Below are 19,956 nucleotides of genomic sequence, written 5' to 3'. Positions count from 1 at the left end.
GATTGGCAGGGTATTTGATTTTCTTTCAGGGAACTGAAAGGAAAGACCCATGTACAATAATCAGCATGTAAAGTTATTGTGAAGGCCAAGACTATAACAGGCGTTCAAAAAAGAACTAGATAAATTCATGGAAGTTAGGTTCAGCTATTAGCCTGGTTGGACAGGGATAGAAAACCATGTTCTGAGTGTCCATAGCCTCTGTTAGCCAGAAACTGGGAATGGGCACAGGGGATGGATCATTTGATGTTTGTCTGTTCTGCTCATTCCCTCTGAAGCACCTGGTATTGGCCACTGTTGGAAGACAGGCTACTGGGCTAGATGGACCACTGGTCTGACCAGTATGGCCGTTCTTATGTTGAGTCACCTCTCCTGGGGCTGTAGATGCAGGAAAAGATTCCAAACTTGGTTAGACCATTTACCCCTGCTTCCCACCCTCCCACATTATTGTTGAATACATTTTGGGGATTCTAAACCTGCTGTTCAGCTGTGTTGTGGCAGTGTCAAGTCGTCTTTGGCGACCATGTGGCTCTTTGGCTGCTAAACGCAGAATGTCAGGAATTGAGATAAACTGATGTTTCCTTATTCTCTTTCCCTTTCAGGATGACAATTGGGGTGAGACCACAACAGCTATCACAGGCACCTCGGAGCACAGCATCTCCCAGGAGGACATTGCCAGGATCAGTAAGGATCTGGAGGACAGTGTTGGCTTGGATTGCAAACGCTACCTTGGTTTAACAGTGGCTGCTGTCCTTGGACTCCTCGTCTTCCTTACCCCCATTGCCTTCATTCTCTTACCCCAGATCCTGTGGCGGGATGAACTGGAGCCATGTGGCACCGTCTGCGAGGGACTGTTCATCTCTGTGGCTTTTAAACTCCTGATTCTTCTGATTGGGACCTGGGCTCTGTTCTTCCGTCAGCCGAAGGCGGATATACCAAGAGTGTTCGTGTTCCGGGCCCTCCTGTTGGTCCTTATATTCCTGTTTGTTTTTTCCTACTGGCTCTTCTATGGCGTCCGCATCTTGGACTCCAAGGACACCAATTACCAGGGGATAGTGCAGTATGCGGTGTCTCTCGTAGATGCTCTCCTCTTCATTCACTATCTAGCCATTGTGCTGCTGGAGCTGAGGCAACTGCAGCCCATGTTCACGGTCAAGGTGGTGCGGTCGACAGATGGAGAGTCGCGATATTATAGCTTGGGGCACCTGAGGTACGTTGAAATTTCTTGGGGGCAGGGGAATGTCTGGAAATCTGTGTAAAGATCCAAGTGCAATAGCCGAGAATGCAATCCATTGAGCATGTTTTGTTAACGTGATATCCATTGGGTTTCTCTATCCTTCCCCATCTGAGGTTCTCCAAGTCCTTCATAAAGAAAAGATTAACAAATTAAACCTATTGGCTCCACAGTGGGGTAGGAAAGGAATGTTTCAATTTCACAGATAGTGAAACAGGAACAAAGGCTGTGATTTGCTCACGGTAAGAGCCAGTAGAGCTGGGGATTGAATGCAGATCTCCTCAGTCCCAGGCCTGTATTTAACCTCTAGTCCAGGCCTGTATTTAACCTCTAGTCCAGGGGTGAGCAAACTTTTTGGCCTGAGGGCCACATCAGGGTTGTGCAACTGTATGGAGGGCCGGATAGGGAAGGCTGTGCCTCCCCAAATAGCCTGGCCCCTGCCCCCATCTGCCCCCTCCCACTTCCCGCCCCCTAACTGCCCTCCTCAGAACCCCCAACCCATCTAACCCCCCCTGCTCCCTATCCCCTGACTGCCTTGACACCTATCCACATGCCTGCCACCTGACAGCGGCCCCCCCCCCCCCCCCCGGGACTCCCACCCCCTATCCAACTGCCCTCTACTCCTCATCCCTGACCACTCCTCCCCCCCCCCCCCCCAGCCCCTAACTGTCCCCTGGGATCCCACTCCCTTATCCAACCCCCCCTGCTCCCTGTCCCCTGACTGCCCTCCTGACCCCATCCACATCCATGCCCCCTGACAGGCCCCCCAGGACTCCCACTACCAACCTTCCTTATTCCCCATCCCCTGACCGCCCCGCCAGAACCTCCACCCCATCCAACCACCCCCTCCTCCCCGACTGCCCCCCCAGAGCCCCCCACTCCCTTACCCAACCTCCCCGCTCCCCACCCCCTTACCAGCAGCAGGCGCTCGCAGCTGTGGCACCTGGCCAGAGCCAGCTGCACCTTCCCAGCGGGAACGGCGGGCCAGAGCGTGGCTGCAGAGGTGGGGGGACAGCGGGGGAGGGGCCAGGGACTAGGCTCCCCGGCCGGGAGCTCAGGGACCGGGCAAGACAGTCCTGCGGGCCATAGTTTGCCCACGTCTGCTCTAGTCCTTGCTTTCCTCTCTTCTCTTCCTATGAAGAGCCAGCATTGGGATTGCCTGAAGAATCCCTAAATGCTCCCGCATTGGGTAGCCAGGGGGAAAGGGGTCCTTTATGCTAAGTGATCAGCAGCTATGAGATTGGAATTTTTTTTTTTCTCAAACTGATGATTTGGTTTCTCAAGCCTCAAATGAAGATGGGGGCAGGGTGGGGGCTATGTTCAAGACTTGTCCTGTTGTGCGTCTGGACCCTGACGCTACTTGATGTGAAGGGGTTCTGTCTGCATGCCCTAGGGATACAGATAAGCAAGCTTTTGCTGTGGCAGCTCCCGGGATGTGGCACTAGCTCCTCTTGGAAGAGCTACCCCAGCTTCTCCCTCCCCTCTTTGGATAATTGAAGACTCCACTTAGTCAGTCTCATATGTAAGCTTTGGCTGCCTTTTCAGTTGCTCTATATTGTTACTACTTAGTTTGGTTTCTAGATTATTTGCTGCTTCAGTTGGTGGTGGGTGGAACGATTTACTTTGTAGGTGTATAGGTGGGGCCAGGGTGCCTAAAAGTTATTAGACCTTCTTAGCACTCTGGCACCTCCTAGATGTCATTTGATACTTAGTTGTATGACTCATGCCTGACAACCCACCCCTTGTGCTGAGGTTCCTGCCTCTCTCAGGTGTGGGAAAGGCCAGGTCACGCTGGCTAGAACTTTTTTGGGGGAGAAGAAGGCTTTTTTCTGGTTCCCTCACCCCATGAAACTGATGGCTTCTCAGTGGGGGAGGGAATGACCTCAAGCATGAAAGGGAAGATCCTGTCAACTAGTGTCTGGATTAAACATCTGTCGAACTTATCCTGTCCAGATCCCTGTGGTGCGCACAGATCTGCTGCAGATGGAGAGATTAGTGTCTGCTGGTTTAAGTGGATATATGAACACAGCCTCATGCAGCCTGTTAGCATAGCAATGGAATTGCTTTGAAGTAGGGCTTAGTGGTTAGAGCAAGAGCCAGGGAGTTGGGATTCTTGGTCCTTGTTCCTGGCTGTGCTGGTGACTCATGTGCCTCTGAGTAAGTTAGCTCAACTCTTTGCCCCTGTAAAATGGGAGAAGATACCTATCTTCATAGAGAGTGGCAGAGTAGCAGGGCTTAACTTATTGTTTGTAAATCACTTAAATCTGTAGGACCACACTGTTACCAGCATAATTAATCTATTGCTTATATGAGAGTTTAGATCACATAATGTTAAACACTAGAACCGATCACTGAAGAATCTTATCAGGCAAGGACCAAGACCTTTCAGCCCAGAGAGACTGAAGGGTAGCCACCAAAGTAAGAATTCATCTATACGCTAATACTTCACACATTGGGGTGTGAAGATGCCATTGTTACAAGAAGAAGAGTTCTGCATTTTTAAAACTTAACTTTGGGTATCTGTTTTTTCCTAAAGAAAAAAAAAATTCTTGCTTTTGAGTGTTTTAGTACAAAATGGTGGGAAATCCCAGGTTTGTATGCACAGGTAGGAGGGCCTCTGTTGCAAACATGCTTGAAACTATTCATATCTACAAGCTTAGTCCATTGACTTCATGCTTAAGTTTAAGCACCTGCATAAATCTCAGGAGCATGAGGCCTAAAGTTGTAACAGGTCTTCTGTTAGAGCCTGATATATCTGGCTATTTTGGAAAACCCCTAGCTGCACCTAACTATTCGGTCAGTGACATTTAACTGGCATGGTAACTGAAATAAATGGACTGACTTCTCATCCTAAGGCCAAGCAGTTTGTTCCTGTCTTCGCTTTGTCTGTCTCTCTCCAGCTCTGCAGTTTTGAGCCCCGCTTCTCCGCCTCCACCCCCTTACGTTGAGTGTCTAGCATGCTTTTTTGGGATGGGATGGGAGAGCTTTCAACATATCTGGGGGGAGGGATAGCTCAGTGGTTTGAGCATTGGCCTGCTAAACCAAGGGTTGTGAGTTCAATCATTGAGGGGGCCATTTGGGGATTTAGTTGGGGATTGGTCCTGCTTTGAGCAGGGGGTTGGACTAGATGATCTCCTGAGGTCGCTTCCAACCCTAATATTCTATGATTCCTCCTAATGTTGTTTCTCAGAGAACCTCCAAACAGAGCTGGTCAGTTTGTTTATATATATATATATATATATAATATAAAAAATTTGCAGAAAAATTTCAAGTTTGTCAAAACTGAAAGCATCAGGGTTTTTTTTTTTTTTCCAATGGAACAACCAAAATTCTGAGGCACGCAGACACTTTCTGCAGAAAGTCTTGTCACAAACCTAATTTTCTATCAGCAGAGGTTCGGATGGAAAACTTTCCACCAGTGCTGGCTCCAAATGAGTGAAGGAATGGGGAGGAGCTGAACTTGCCAGTTAAGGACTTCTTCTCAGCTCTAGCAGGCTCAGGTCACTTCTCTTCCAAGAGTGGTTCCTATTAGCAGGCTGGCTAAAGTGCTGAGAGAGGGACCACACCAGTTCCAAAGATTTCAAGTTTAGCTGCCCAGTTTAAGGACCTCCTGGCCTGTGATTTTTGTTTGGGAGCAGGGAGTGGGGCATTGCAATGCAGGTGGAAGGTGGAGTTGTACCCAGGATTGTGCAGCCAAGCCGAAACCCTGCTTTATTTGGTAAATGTATAAGTTTATAATGTTTGCTGCACTGCTGGTAATGGTGAAATCACTTGAGAGGCAGAGGAACACAACATGAGGGCTGTTTGCAAGCCTGTTCAGCAAATGCACATGTATACAGAGAGTGAGAAAGAAAGAGGAGAGATGAACAAAACTCAGAAAGAAAGGAAAACAGAGGAACATGCAAGCGAGACTGGGTCGGGAAGCAGATGGTAGGAGTGAAAGCAGGGGAAAGGGGTGTGAACAGAAAGGGGAAGGGAGAGAGAAGGAAAAATAAAGCATTTTCTATCAGCAGGACTGATATTCTGGGGGACTTAATTTTTTAATGTCCCTGTTTGTATCACACAACCCGGGCATCTGTTGCTCTTTCAGGCCAGTTCCTCCCAAAATTTTCTGGATGCCTCATAGGTTGTTAGCAAAGGCCCCATTTAAAAACCCCTCCCATTCTTACTTAGGCCGCTAAATTTATTCTCTTCCTTTCAAATGAATATGCATTCTTCGCCCCCCACCCCGACTCACCCTAGAGCAGTGCTAGTCTAGACAGCTCAGGAAAAGGAATGGTTTCAGAAGCACATGGTAATTATTTGTCTGTAAACATTGATAGAATTAGTGTCAGGCGCCTGCATTATCTTGGAATGATTTGGGTTAAACAGGGCCATTAGTGGGTCATAGAGTCTGTTTCCACCCTGTTACATGGATGGGACAAGACATCCCAAACAAGGAGCAGTGGAGGAGGGACAGGTGATACTGTTCACAGTTGTCCATTTATAATTCTATGGGTCTGTACAATGCCAGGTCTGTGGTGGAGAGCACAGATCTGCCCTAGCCTTTCACCTCTTCAAACAAGTTGCCTGTGAGATTTAGTTTGTGAGTCTCAATCTAGCTTCTACTGGACATCCGGCCACTACATTTGCAGTGCGATCCACACAAGTGGACATACTTGGCTGTCTTTAATCCAGAAAGGCTGAGTACTTGGAAAGGCTTATTGCAGGGGTGGCCAAACTTACTGACCCTCTGAGCCACATATGACAATCTTCAGAAGTTCGAGAGCCGCGGCTGAAGCCCCAACACCCCGTTCCACGCTCGGCAGAAGCCCCTATCCCACAACCCTGCTACAAGGCAGAGGTCCCAAGCTCCCCTCCCCCGGGTGTAGGGGAGGTGTGTGTGTGGGGGAGGAGGGACACGGAGGGCTCCGTGAGCTGCACTTTAACTGTAAAAGAACCGCATGCGGCTTGCGATCCACAGTTTGGCAACCGCTGGACTACAGTGTCAACTAGATCCTCGCCCATCCCTTTGCAAAGGTAGGATATAATCCTTGCTGAAAGCTATATGGGATATTTAACCTGACCTTAATTGTAGTCAAGAGGCCAAGAAAGAAACTGGTTGTAGCTACACCCCCATCTGTTACTACTCTGTCCATCCCTTCTAGACCCATCTCCATCTAGAAGTCATTAATGCCTCCAGGTTAGAGGTGCTGTTGCATGCAAAGTGATCAACAGAGCAGATGCAGTCACCACATCTAGGCCTATATGAAAGACCTCAGAGAAAGCTCACCACCCACTATAGCAGAAGATAATAGAACTGTCCATAGAGGCACACGTTGCGAACGTCCACCCACACCTGTGGACTGTAATGCAAAGCAAGAGTAATCTGTGCTGGCAGAGTTGAGTAGGGCAAATTTATGCCACCTCTTTTCTGATTGTATCCAGTACAATCAGCTTCTTTCTTCAATACCCAAACTTAAACAAACAGCAGGCCTGGCACTTGTGAAATTGCTCTCTGGGTTTTCAGCACTTAATGATCTCATTTGATAAGCTGCCTCTTGTATCCAGGCTCCTCCAGTTGGTGCAGCGGGCATAGTTGGAGTGTGTGGGGAGGGGAATGGACTGAAAAGGAACAAAGGGTAGGGGGAAGTAGGTTCCTCAAACCAAAGTCTGCATGTTTAAGCCTTTCCTGCAGTGTGGCTCGCTAACTCCAGGCAATGCTTAAAGAGTGACATGCCCTTAGTCAGCGAGAATACTTGTGCATCATCTGAACGGAATAGAAAACTCTGCTTTCTGTCCAGAGTCCTGCTGAAGCTTTTTTTTCTTGGAGGCTACGGACACTCTGTCTCAGCCACCCCAAATGCAAGCGTGTTCATGGAGTACCTACCTCTTACCCCCATTCTCCATCACAGGGTTTACTGGACCAGATCAGAGCAATGGCCCATTCAGTCGTCTCTTGCTTCAGGCAGGGCATGATCCTGCAAATGATGGTGAAGAAACTCCCTAATGTATCTGGCCAATTTGTTCCTCACTGAGATTCATAGATTATAAGGCCAGACAGGATTGGTGTGATCTAGTCTGACCTGCATAATACAGACCACATAGGACTTCCCTGAATTAATTCCTGTTTGAACTAGAGCATATCTGTTAGAAAAATATACAATCTTGACTTAAAAATTTCCAGGGATGGAGAATCCAACCCCTTGATAAAGAGGTTAGGAAAGTGTGGTCTTCCAGACCTCCTGCAGTGATCAGCCTTTGCTCTGAAGCATGAGATCTGATTACTCTGAGCTTGGCCTATAGCTACCAATTTTATTAGTAATTTGAAATGTATTCAGCTATTGTATCAGAGACTCTGACCTCCTGTAGTAGTAAGTTCCACAGGCTGAGTATGTGCTCAGTGAAGTAGCACAGCCAACTCCGCAGTCAAACCCAGTAGCCTAAGTGGAACTGGACACCCACTTGCTCATTCCCTGCTAAATTGCACCATCTCTAAAATGTTCATGTTGGTAGAATTGGAGGGTGTTCTCAAATCGAAGCTAGCCCTACCCACTTCTGTATGATACAATTCTTCATTCCCCACAGCTTCCCCGCTTCGTCACGCTAGCCAGCCCAGGACTTCCTAGGAAGCTGAGTGTCATTCTGCTAAAGTGGCTAATTGCCACTGAGGATGTAAAGCTCTCTCCGAACCTATGCTGTCAGCCCCAATGTAGCCTTTTAGTGCTGGTGAAAGGTGCCAGCCTGATGCCCTGGAGACTGAAGTCCTCCCGACTACAGAACTGGCCCAGCACAGACAATGACAGTGCAAGCTTCCCCACACCTGTGTTTGCCACTAGACTGCAACAGTGACTTGCTTGGGCCCTCTCCAGGGGTGAGAGGCTAGCTCTTCTGCCTCCAGACCCATTCAGTTCTTTACTGCTCTGGGCATGTCAGCAGTAGTTTCTGATATAGGCAGTTGATCACTGGGAGTTGCACTGAGAGTCCAACGCATTTCAACCACCAAATAACATCTGATCCAACTGAGTTCTGGTTGCTGTCTAGTGCTGGGTTTTCCAGACACTTGACCTACCTGGTCCTCCCCTACCCCCACTTCCTTGTACACACAAGGAGAAACAGCTGCCTGCTGCATCATCCAGCTGGGGGGTGGGGGGTGGGGGTGGGGGGGTGGCCACAGTGATAGAGTATCATACAAGTGCCTGTGCCAGTGTTCTCTGAAAATCCTTTTTGCTGGTATTGTGGGCACCTTCGCACCTGGAAATGAATGCTGGTAGGAACATTTTATTTCTTAATTCCCTTTTATGAGGGTTTGTCTGTCTGGCAGCTTGCTCTGACACAGTCTGTATTGTGCACCGGCAAAGGGGGCATCGGGATTTCTTATGGCAGTTGAAGCAGTGCCACTGTCTACTGGAGCATTTCTTGGTGACTGAACCTAACAGCAAAGTCTGGTACTACTAGCCCCCTCCTGTTACAAATGAGCATTCTCAGAGATCTGATGGAGGGTGATCTGCCTGTGTGCTACAGTTTTCCCTAGGTTACTACACTTAGAAATTCAACCCCCAAAGTCTATTTGGTTGACTGGTTGGTTTTGTATGTGTGTTTGAAGAGAATGGGTATAACCAGTGTACTCCCTTATTGCACAGATTTGCCCAGCAGGCTTTTAAATATTGATTTAAATCTAGAACTGGACTCCTGCCTCCAAAAACTGATTAGGCAGTGGGTCCGAATAAAAGAATGGGAGCTGAGATGGCCTGGGTTCTATTCCTGCCTCTGCCTGATCCATTGTGTGACCCTATTCCTGTCATTTTACCTCTATGCCTCAGTTTCCCCATCTACCTCACAGGTTTGGAGGCAAGGCTAGTGTAAGGAAAGTTCGTGCAGTGGGATCCTCTCCTGAGATGTGCTGTGGTAGTAGAAAGCTATTCTTGACACTCTGTTGAAATAGGATATGTTAATGAGATAATGATGCAGCCCTGGGGCCTAGCAAGCTACTGGGCTGCAGCCTCCACCTTCCAAGGGAGCCTGAGCTTGTGTGGTTTTTTTTTTTTTCAATTGCTTTGCGTCCCAAAAACATGAGTGTGGAGTGTCGTATGATGTACACCAGCCAGTGTAACAGTTGCTCTCTGCTACTACAGGAGCTCCAACCAGCAGAGACTGGGGAGTGACCTTTATTCCCTGGAGTGATGGTTTCACATTTTTGGAATACTTGTAACTTAATATTTTAACAGTCCCGAATGTGTACTTGCAGGTGAAGGGCCTAGAGTCAATTATTAATCTCTGGCTTTCTCTTCCTCTTACTATGTGATCTCCTGAAGGGCAGCCTGAGGGGCCATGGCTTAGTCTGCAGGGATTTTTCTCCTTGTTTTAGTTCTGCAAACTGACAGCACACAGCAGTAGATGTACAAGCACTTCAGCATTCCCTGTACTTATGGGTTTGTCATCTGATTTCCTCTTCCATTGTTGTCCTGCCACCCAAAAGGCCAGCTGGCCTTCTCTGAAGTGCCTTCTGTGAACTTTGTGGCCACTACAGAAAGGCTCAGGCATCTACAAACACTGAAAAAAGAAAACCCCAAAACTTTTAACACAGACTCCCTGTGACAAATCATGGGGTACTAGGATTGCATCAAAGTAATACAGGTCCAGACCTGGTGTACAAGAAATTGTTTTCAATAAATATATAATTCATTCCCTATATATACATAATATAAAAAATATCAAGTAAAATGGCCGCTAATCCTAACCTGAGTTCTCTCCAGTGTCGATTGATTTAAATCAAGGCAATTTAAATCAGTGATTTAAATCACCAAGTGGAAAGCCTTGATTTAAATTATCAATTTTAATCACTTTTCCATTTGTACTTCAGTTATTTTTCTAAAGAAACGTGCGTTCTCCAAGGCTGGTGTAAATCAACATGTTTTCTTTAACACAGTTTTTATAGAGGCTAATGGATTCAGTGTGTGTATGTATATATGTATATATATATTTTTTTATTTAAATGTCTTAAGAGATAATAAGTTTAGGCTGTAACACATTCTATATTAAACTCACATTTCATTTTAAACAGATTTATTTTTAAAATGAAAATTTATAATAATTTAAATAGAAAACCTGAATTAAATTAAAAAAAAAAAATGTTTTCCCCACCATGGTCCCCTCCACACATACAACCCTTAATTCTAGTGTACTAATGTTTTTAACTCAAGTTGGCTGTCCTGTTTAGGGGCAGGGTATAAGCTAAAACATTTTAGCTACTGACACAACTACTCTAGTACTGGATGCAGGCGAATATCACTGAAGAGCCACTTGTCCTCCAGTGCCCTTCCCTCAATTCTCCTGTGTGCTCAGGTTCTCCCGCAGTTCCCTGGGAAAGAATTTATAGAGCAGTTCATCTTATTGCAGCACTAAGAATCATGGGATGTGTTCCCAGAAGTCCCAGTGACACACAAGGATGAATGCAGCGCCACTGTGGACACTGAGGCTATATCTACGCTATGGATGCTACAGCAGCATAGGTAGTGTGCTGTAGCTACACTGTTTTAATCCCACAGCATAAATGCTTCCTACAGTAATGAAAGAGATTTTTCCATTGCTACAGGAACTCCACCTCCCCCAGTGATGGTAGCTTGGTCAATGGAAACATTCTTCCATCAGCTGCCTACCCTGTTTCCCCGAAAATAAGACATCCTCCGAAAATAAGGCCTACTTACAGTTTTGCCTCTCGTTGTAATATAAGGCATCCCCCCGATAATAAGACCTCCCCGATAATAAGGCATCCACCGATGATAAGGCATTTTTCATTTCTGAAAAATAAGACATCCCCTGAAAATAAGACCTAGCGCATCTTTGGGAGCAAAAATTAATATAAGACACTGTCTTATTTTCGGGGAAACAGGGTAGCTGCGAACACAACATGGGTTAGATTGGCTTGACTATGGTTCTTAGCAGTGTGGATTGTTCACACCCTTGAGTGCTCTAGCTATATCGACCTAAATTTTAAGTATGGACCGGACCTGAGTCTTGCTTCGCAGTGGGGTGCTCTCATTTGAGCTGGGCTGACTTGAGAAGAGTAACTCAAGTTAACTTTGCAGTCAAGACGTGCTCTGCATGGGAGATTGAGCTCTGGCTTAGAAATGGAGTGTGAGAGATGGGGTCCCTCTCACACACGGCCCTATACGGCACAGTCTCAAAACAGCCCCTAAGGCCTGGTCTTTTGTTCACAGAAATAACAAAAGGTGTGAATTTAACCGGTTTAGTTACTTCCATGCAAGTTTGTGTGGACTTCCAGTTTGGAAGAAAGTGGCTAATGTTGGTTTAGTGGAAGTCTAGCTACTGACTTTAGCTGGTTCCCATCTGAAATGAATGTCCTCACCCTGACTGACACTGAAATAACTCCTCCGTTTTGGGAAACCGAGTAGATACATCTCTGCAAGTCTGTGTGCAGACCAAGCCTAAAATGTAGTTCAGCTTATTGCCTCTGTATGTCTGTATTCAACCCCATCGTTCAGCTACGAGTAGCTTTGTGGCAAAATTTGGGGGTTTGAGAGAGAATCATGAGAAATATCCCCAAAAGAGATTAAAGCTGTTCTAATTCAGGGTAATGGCAAACTGCCTTTGAATGCTGAATCTGTTAATCCTGAGCCCTGCCAGGAATCAAGTAATGAATGATCCTTTCCCTGGGATAGCACTCAGTCAGGTTGCTGGCCAGGACCTGGAATGAGACCGGAGTGCTTTTGCCTTGTTGCAACAAATGAGACCCTTTTAAATAAAAAGAATCTCTTACTACACTGATGTATGAATTTAAAACTGTTCTAATGGTTACTTAGAACATTTTCTCCTGCTTATTTACTTCAAGATAAACTGGGCAAATACATTAAATATAATTTCCTTCTTTAACTTTCAAAGCTATTAATGGATGTGCATGGGGGCAAATTTCCTAGTAGCGTTCACAAAGGCTATTCAACCATCTCACCTAGCATACGAAAGATAATTGATTTAGCCTTATGCCCTTTTTAAAACATGGACTCTTATTACTCAGATTCAATTTTGCATATGTACAAGAAATAGGTTTTTCCATATTTAAAAAGAAAAGGGAAATTGGAGGAAGCTAGAGTTCTTATATTAAGGGTTCTGCATTTTTTTATTTTTACTGTGTTTTTTTCAGGTCTGAATCCACTGCAGGTATAAATCAGGACAAATCCACTGATGTAAATGGAGATATTTGCTTAGGCTAGTGGTGAATTTGCTGTAGAAGGATGAGTCTCTATACCACCCCTACCACCACCCCACCTCAGGAGCCATAGTTGTAGGGCCAGTGACCGAAAGCAGCAAGGTTAGAGGGCTTCTGTTTCCTGGGTGCTACGAGGCGCCCAGGCCCCTATCCCCTTCTGTTCCTGTGCTCAGCTACGCACTTAAGTCCTGGGTTCCTAGGCAGAGCACTCCCTATAGATAGCTTTCGTTGTTAGGAAGCAAGAAAAGGGGAAAGGGGGGTTGTTTACTCAGTCAAGCACCAACAATATGCTGTGTGCTCTTTTGGTGTCTACCTTTGTTTTCTAACTCTTTATCCGAAGTGCTTTGGTGGGAGTTTAATCCAAAACTAGAAATTCTGTTTTACACTAAAATGCTTTTTGCAAGTTAAATGTTTCTGTGCCTCTTAAACAAACAAACAAAAGCGCACACTAAATTCTTGTTGATGTTCTTTATGAGCTGGTGTCTTACGTTAGTAAGAAGCCTCTGAGAGAAACAGGTTGTGTCTGCCGCTTCGATGGATTACTGATGAATATTGAAATGAACATGTTCGTTTTCTAGGTCTCTCTGCAGTTGCCTTTTTAAGTGCTAGTGGACAGTGTGGAGGGACTGCATTGGACACTGCAGTCTATTTGTCTGCGGAACAAGAACAGCACTTGATAGCACATGCCTCCTGCAGTATGGTGCCAGTTGTGTGCCTAATCCCCTGTCCTAAAGAACCCACCTCCAGAGCGAAAGTGACATTGACTCTCCATGTCCTGGTCAGTCTTTGGCACCCCGTCAGCAATGGGGACCATTTGTGATTTGGACATCAGGAACCGAGACCGTCAACTTGCTTTTCTCATAAGCTCCCAGATATTGTGTGATAACTTCTGTTCGCTACAGACTTAGTCTGGATTGGAATCGCTGACCTAGAAATGAGACTCAAACTCGCATCCAAGCTCCGGAGCCCTCCAGATCTCTTCCTCCAGCACTTCTTGTCATCTGCTGTTCCACTCTTTCCTGCTGCTGAGATCTTTCTCATAAGACCAACTTCTGTAGCAAGCATTGATAGTCCCTAGTAGTAATTAGCCTGCAAATTGTTCACTTGGATTGATTTAATTCAAGCCTTCAAAGAGCTAAGGGCAGATAGGTTCACTTTACTGTAAGGAAGCTTGAATGACCAGCTGGCCTGTGCTGCTACTGACTGCACATACGTGTACTAAGCTGGGTGATGCTGTGCAGGTTCAGAGTGCCTGCTGAGCCGTTAATTTTGAGATGTTGTGGATCAACTTCCTGAAACCATCCCTTCGTGTAAATTGCCATCTCTGTGCTTCGTCAGCCTTTTCCCCCTAGCCTGGTCGATCAATTGATAATGAAGGCCTTTCACTGCTTAGGCCTGTTTCAGTGCTAGCAGTTGGTAGGTTTGTTTGTTTTTTTTTAAAAATGAACAAGTTAGTCTTCTCTCTCACTCCCACAGGGATACTCAGCCACTTCACAAAACCATGGTGTGGAGACAGTCGGCATGGCATACTGGCAGCATGCTTGGCAGAATCCTAAATCTGAGTTAGCTTCTGAGATCCAGTCCCGCCTCCTCCTAGGATTTGATCCAGCTACCGTTAGCTTCAATGAGAACTGGCTCAAGCCTGTAATGAGGGTTTTGGGCATCTGGCCAGGCCTTGGTTTGTTTCTCATTGGGTGTTCTTGTTTGGTGGTGGTGGTGTGGCTAGGGAGAGGCAGTGACTTATTTCTTCTTTCAGTTACTTGTGCCAGCCTCAAATGTGAACTGCCAACAATAAGATGGGCGCGCTCTCTGCTCTGTGAGTGTTAGCGGCTTATATATATATATATATATAAAAATCTGTTCTAGGGGAATTAATGCTTTAGGCCTTCTAGGTGTTACTGTAATACAAATAAATACTAACTGGACTCAGAGCCATTAGCTTCTAAGGTTGTCAATATGGCAGCTGGGAGCATGTTTTCCTGCCTGGGTACACAGATGTGCACTAACTCTGCTCAAGCTAGCATGCCAAATGTAGCCGTCTGGACCTCATGGCATAGGCGAGCCACAGAGTGGGACAGGCTTGTACCTGTGCCACTATGTCCCTGCTGCTGTTTTTAGTATGCTAGCTTGAGCAGAGCTAGCATGTGTCTGTCTCTCCGGGCTGGCTATACTCTGATGATACTCTGTATTGTCGATGCCTTCCAACTTTGTATCCACAGCAAATTTCACTAGCACATTGCTACTCTTTTGTGCCATGGTTATTAATAAAAATATTGAATAAGATTGATCCCAAGACCAGACCCTGAGGACTCCACTAGTAACCTCCCTTCAGCATGATAGTTCAACTTTTAGTGTAACCCGTTGCCTTCTCCCCTTTAGCTAGTTCCTTATCTATCTTACAAGTTTCATACTAATCCCCATCTTCTCTAATTAAACAATTTCCCATGTGGTACTGTGTCAAATGCTTTACTTGAAGTCCAAGTATATTAAATCTGCTGCATTTCCCTTATTTTAAAAGAATCGGATATTTTCTCAAAGGAGGAAATCAAATTAGTCTGACATGTTCTGCCTTTGGTAAGCCTTTGTTGCATTACATTCCCTTTACCTCCAGGAACTTAATGATTCTTTCCTTCACAATTTGTTTTTAAGTTTTGCGTACTGCTGAGGTCAGACTAACCGGTCTAATTGCCCAGATCTCTTGTTTTGTTTTTTGTTTTTGTTTCTGTTTTGTTTTTTGTTTCCCTTTCTTAAATATAGGTACGACATTAGCTATTCTCCAGACATATGGTACGACTCCCCAAATAGCTCGACTTGTTACAATCCATGTTCCGGACAAGCAATCTCATGTGCCAGTTCTTTCAATATTCTGGGATGGAAATTATCAGGTTCCCATGACTTGAGCACCTTAAGCTCTTTAAATTTTTTTCTTTCCACCTCAGATGTGGTATCTTCCATTTCTATACCCTCACTTCCATCAGCCATCCTGTCTTTCATACCCATGTTTCATATTATCGTCCATATTGAAAATAGAGGCAAAGTATTCATTTAGTTTTTGGGCCATATCTAGTTCATCTTTAAACTCCTTCCCATCCACACTGTATAGCAGCCTAATCTCATCCTTCTTTATTCTTATTATTTATATAACTTAAAATACGTAAGAGGGTTGTTTTTTTTAACTTCCTTGGCGAGAGCTAATTCAGCTTGACTTTTAGCAATTCTCACTTTATTCCTCCATTTTCTAACCTCCATGATGTAGCTTTCTTTGTGCATCAGTCCCTTTTCCCATTCCCTACAGGCTCTCTGCTTACACCTACTAACCTTTTTGAGGAGGCTATTCATCCAGGGCCTGGAGCCTTTTCCGACAAGTTTTGCCCCTTGCATGGGATGCAAATGGCAGATGGACTTTCTTCAAATCAGCGATTCAAAACCTAAGTTTCCCCCACATTTAAGTCCTTGAGCTCTTCAGGCCAGTTAACTTTAACTTCCCTTAAAATCCTTGAAATTTAAAACCGTAGATGTTACCTGATTTTGGTGGTTCTTCCATTTAATTTAAACTAAAACAGCTCTTGATCACTCAATCCAAGATTATTTCCGACGACCAACTATTCTATGATGTCCTCACTACTTATCAAAAAGTTCACCTCTTGTTGGTTTGGTGGTCTGATAAAGAAAACTTTTGTATCATATCCAGGAAAAACTAGACCCCATCTGTATTAGTAGCATTTATTCTCCAATCTCTATCTGGGAAGTAAGTCTCCCATCATGACACAATTCCCAAATGTATTTATCTCTCTAATGTTGTTGAAAAGATCTCTATCCATATCTGAGTCTGACTGTTGGAGGTCTGGAGGAGACCCAAACACTTGCCTAATACAGCCTCTCTTGCAGCCCTTCCCCAAAGGGAAAGGTTTTGATTTTGATCCAAACAGGTTTTTTCGTTCGTGCTGTCGCTTATCTCTTTACAATTTACTGCTTCCTTGGTGCACAATACTACCCTACCACCTTGGCCTTTTTTCCCCTCTCTCCTAAATAGCTCTTACCCTTGAATACCTCTAGTCCAGGGGTGGGAAAACTATGGCCCCCGGGATTGCTGCCCCCTGTGGTGCTGCGGGGCTAAGGCAGGCTCGCACCACTCCTGGAAGCAGCCAGCACCACGTCCCTGCGGCCCCTGAGGGAGTGGGGGGCAGAGGGCTCTGTGCGCTGCCCTTGCCTTCAGGCACCGCCCTCTGCAGCTCCCATTGGCTGGGAATGGGGAACCGTGTCCAATGGGAGCTTTGGGGGTGGTGCCTGCAGGCAAGGGCAGTGCGCGGAGCCCTCTGCCCCCACCCCCAGGGGCCGTAGGGACATGGTGCCGGCCGCTTCCAGGAGTGGCGCAGGGCCAAGGCAGGCAGGGAGCCTGCCTTAGCCCTGTTGCATGCCGCTGCCACCCCAGAGCTGCTCAAGGTAAGCGGTGCTGAGCCAGAGCCCACACCCCAACACCCTGCCCTGAGCCCCCTGCACACTCCGCCTGCACCTCAACATCCTGCACTGAGCCCCCTACCCTAAGCCCGCTCGTATGCGCCGCAGTGTGTTTAAAAAAAAAAAAAAAAATCCAGCTAATGTTGCCTTAATATAGATGTCTTGCACTTAATTTCCTAAACTGCCTTTAAAGGGATAGAAGAAACGCTCATGGCCCTGCATGCAATTTTCCCACCTAGATGTGGCCCTCAGGCCAAAAAGTTTGCCCACCCCTGCTCTAGTCCATTCAGAAATGATATTCCACCATGTTTCTGTCATTCCTGTAATATCTGGTTTGACCTCCTGCATCAGTAGTTCAAGTTCTTCCATTTTATTGCCCAGACTCCTTGCATTCATGTACAAGCTCTTCAGTTGTTTTTCTCAGCTCTCATCCAGTTTTCTACCTGGATTAGGTATAGTCCTTTACTAATGGTAACATTTACCTGACTGCTACTCAAATCAGTATTTGTACTTTTTCACCTTGCTGTCCATACTCTCACCTTCTGATGTTCCTTTATCCCTTAGTATATCTTCATTTAGCTGAATTTTACTGCTGTGTATTGAAGCCAAATGTGGAGATTTCTCAAGGTCTCTCCCAACTTTCTCCTCTTGTCTCCTAGTTTAAAACCATTCTTATCAATCATGCCAGCTTTGATCCCAGAAGGTTAATACTCCATGTACTCAAGTGAAGTCCATCAACTGAGGAATGTCTTCTTTCTGTGAATGCCTCCTAGTGGTCGATCATTCCAAAACCTTCCTCGCAGCACCAATCCTTGAATCACCTGTTCATCTTCATTAACTTGTCCCTTCTTCTCTAGGGACCAAAAGTATTCTGCTGAAAATCATCTGAGCTTTCACTTTAAGTGTCTTACCCAGCTTAGCGAAGTCACTCTTTATCCATTCCAATGAGAATCTAGCAGTGTCATTCGTTCCAACCTGCAGCACAGCTCAATGGATTTTTTCCCTTGTTCTCCTCGGGATCCTTTTCAGCCTCATGTCCACATCTCATAGCTTTGCTCCTCTCGGACAGCACGCTCTTCTGTTCTCTGGATGTGTTCTGGTATGACAAGCCTGTTGATTCGGTTGACTATGGAATCCCTGATCACATAAGCCTGTCTTCCCCCCCGGTCCCCTCCTTGTGTTGGTATGAATCTCTTGTGTTCTCTCTCACAGTCCCCAGTACCTCATCCTCATTTTCCCCCCTAGGCTCCAGTCCTTGATATCTCCATCTCTTCCTCTCTCCTGCAGGGACTGGCGTCACCCTATCTTCTGCCTGTTTCTTCTTCTTGTTCCTCAGTGCAGCAGAGAATTAATAGACTTTTAAGGCTGGAAGAGACCTTTATGATCATAGTCTGACCTCCTGCATGACACAAGTCCATAGAACTTCTCCCATTAACTCTTGCATCAAGCTCATAACTTTTGGCTGATCATATCTGTTAGACATCGAATCTTGACTTAGACTGAAAATGATGGAGAATCTACCACATCCCTTGGTATGTTCCACTAGTTAATTATCCTCGCTGTTAAATGTGCACCTTATTTCTAGTCTAAATATATTTGACTTCAGCTTCCATGCATTTGATCTTTGTATGTCTTTGTCTGCTAGATTAGAGAACCCTTGGCTCTCATATCTTCTCCATGTGTAGGTCCTTCCCTATACTGGGGAGTAAAAGGTTTGGCTATTTGGATGTGGAGGGGCATAGTGAAGTGTGACATATCTTACTAGTCATTTTCTGTCCCTGACAAGCCAGTGTCTTATTGGACCTTTTAAATCATATCCCCCTTCACACCCATCAACAGTATCTTTGAATTTTGCCATGACTTATTGTACTAGCTGCATTCTCAAGCTTCTAGCATTAAAACCAATGCCTCTTACCATCTGAAAGTAGCTTGTACTCCATCTTACAAATGGCAGGAAAACATTAATCTTGAACTCCGTCAATTGAAATCTCCACTACTAAAACTGCCTGGTGAAAGACAGTTGCAGAATTGCTTAGTGGGCAGTCCAGTACAAATGTTCTAAAGACAATAAACTTCACCAAGCTCCTTGCCTGGTCAGTTTCTCAGAATAAGTGTTTCAATCAGAGTGTGGCTGTAAAATAGAGTCTTACAGGATTTATAGAACTGCTATGAAAGCGTTCTGGATTAAATTGTGGACTTTAACCATTGGCCTGGGACTATTTGTAGAGTTACTTTTTAAAAATAGCTTGTTCTGGACACTTCATTTAAAGTAACAGAGGGTCCTGTGTCACCTTTAAGACTAACAATGGTATTGGGAACATAAGCTTTCGTGGGTAAGAACCTCACTTCTTCAGATGCAAGATACTTCATTTAAAGTATTCCTTTTTTTTTTTTTTTTAAAGGTTTACTGATGTCATGCTGCAATGAAACTTCCTTTTTAAAATGTAACTTTTCATGCTATTTTATCTGCAATGTGGACTTTTTTATTTATTTATATATTTATTTATTTATATATATATGAAGCTAACCGCATTTGTGGTAGACTCATGAAAACTTTTTTTAAAAGTATCAGATGAAAAAAACCTTCAATATTTCCTGAACTTTTAAATTAAGGTTGTACAAAAACCCTACTGAACTGTTACCATGGCCATTTTGCACACAGTATTATTTTAGTTTTTTATCTTGTTAAATGTGTAACTTGATGTTCTATGTGACGTGTGCCAAAAAATATTTGGGATGTTCAAAGCAGCTGAGATAACCCTGCTGTTGGAAACTTAACTAATGCATTTCCTGACTAATGTTGCAGTGTGTTTAAAAAAAAAAAAAAAAAAATCCAACTAATGTTGCCTTAATATAGATGTCTTGCACTTAATTTCCTAAACTGCCTTTAAAGGGAGAGAAGAAACTGACATAGGAAGTGATTCCTGGAGCCAGTCCAACAAATCCTTTATACTTGTATGAAGTACATGTCCCTTTAACTGAACCATTAGTACGCATTCAATTAAAAGAGCCAAGTGTTTACAAGAACCGTTCTGTTGTTGCCATACAGTCAGCTGGGGAG

At 45.0% G+C, this 19,956-nt stretch overlaps 1 protein-coding gene across 2 annotated transcripts in view; it reads left to right on the top strand.

Annotated features, from left to right (window-relative positions):
* Nucleotides 1-19,956, top strand: part of VANGL1 (VANGL planar cell polarity protein 1) — a 53,709-nt gene that overhangs the window by 15,109 nt on the left and 18,644 nt on the right. For both annotated transcript variants that reach the window (XM_054043387.1, XM_054043398.1), the window contains exon 4: nucleotides 600-1,207. In XM_054043387.1, the coding sequence (XP_053899362.1) occupies nucleotides 600-1,207 (608 nt within the window). The remainder of the gene's footprint in view (nucleotides 1-599; nucleotides 1,208-19,956) is intronic.

The sequence above is a fragment of the Malaclemys terrapin genome, chromosome 1 (genome assembly GCF_027887155.1).
Source record: "Malaclemys terrapin pileata isolate rMalTer1 chromosome 1, rMalTer1.hap1, whole genome shotgun sequence".
Taxonomy (NCBI): Eukaryota; Metazoa; Chordata; order Testudines; family Emydidae; genus Malaclemys; species Malaclemys terrapin.
This window is presented reverse-complemented; position numbering and strand designations above follow the sequence as displayed.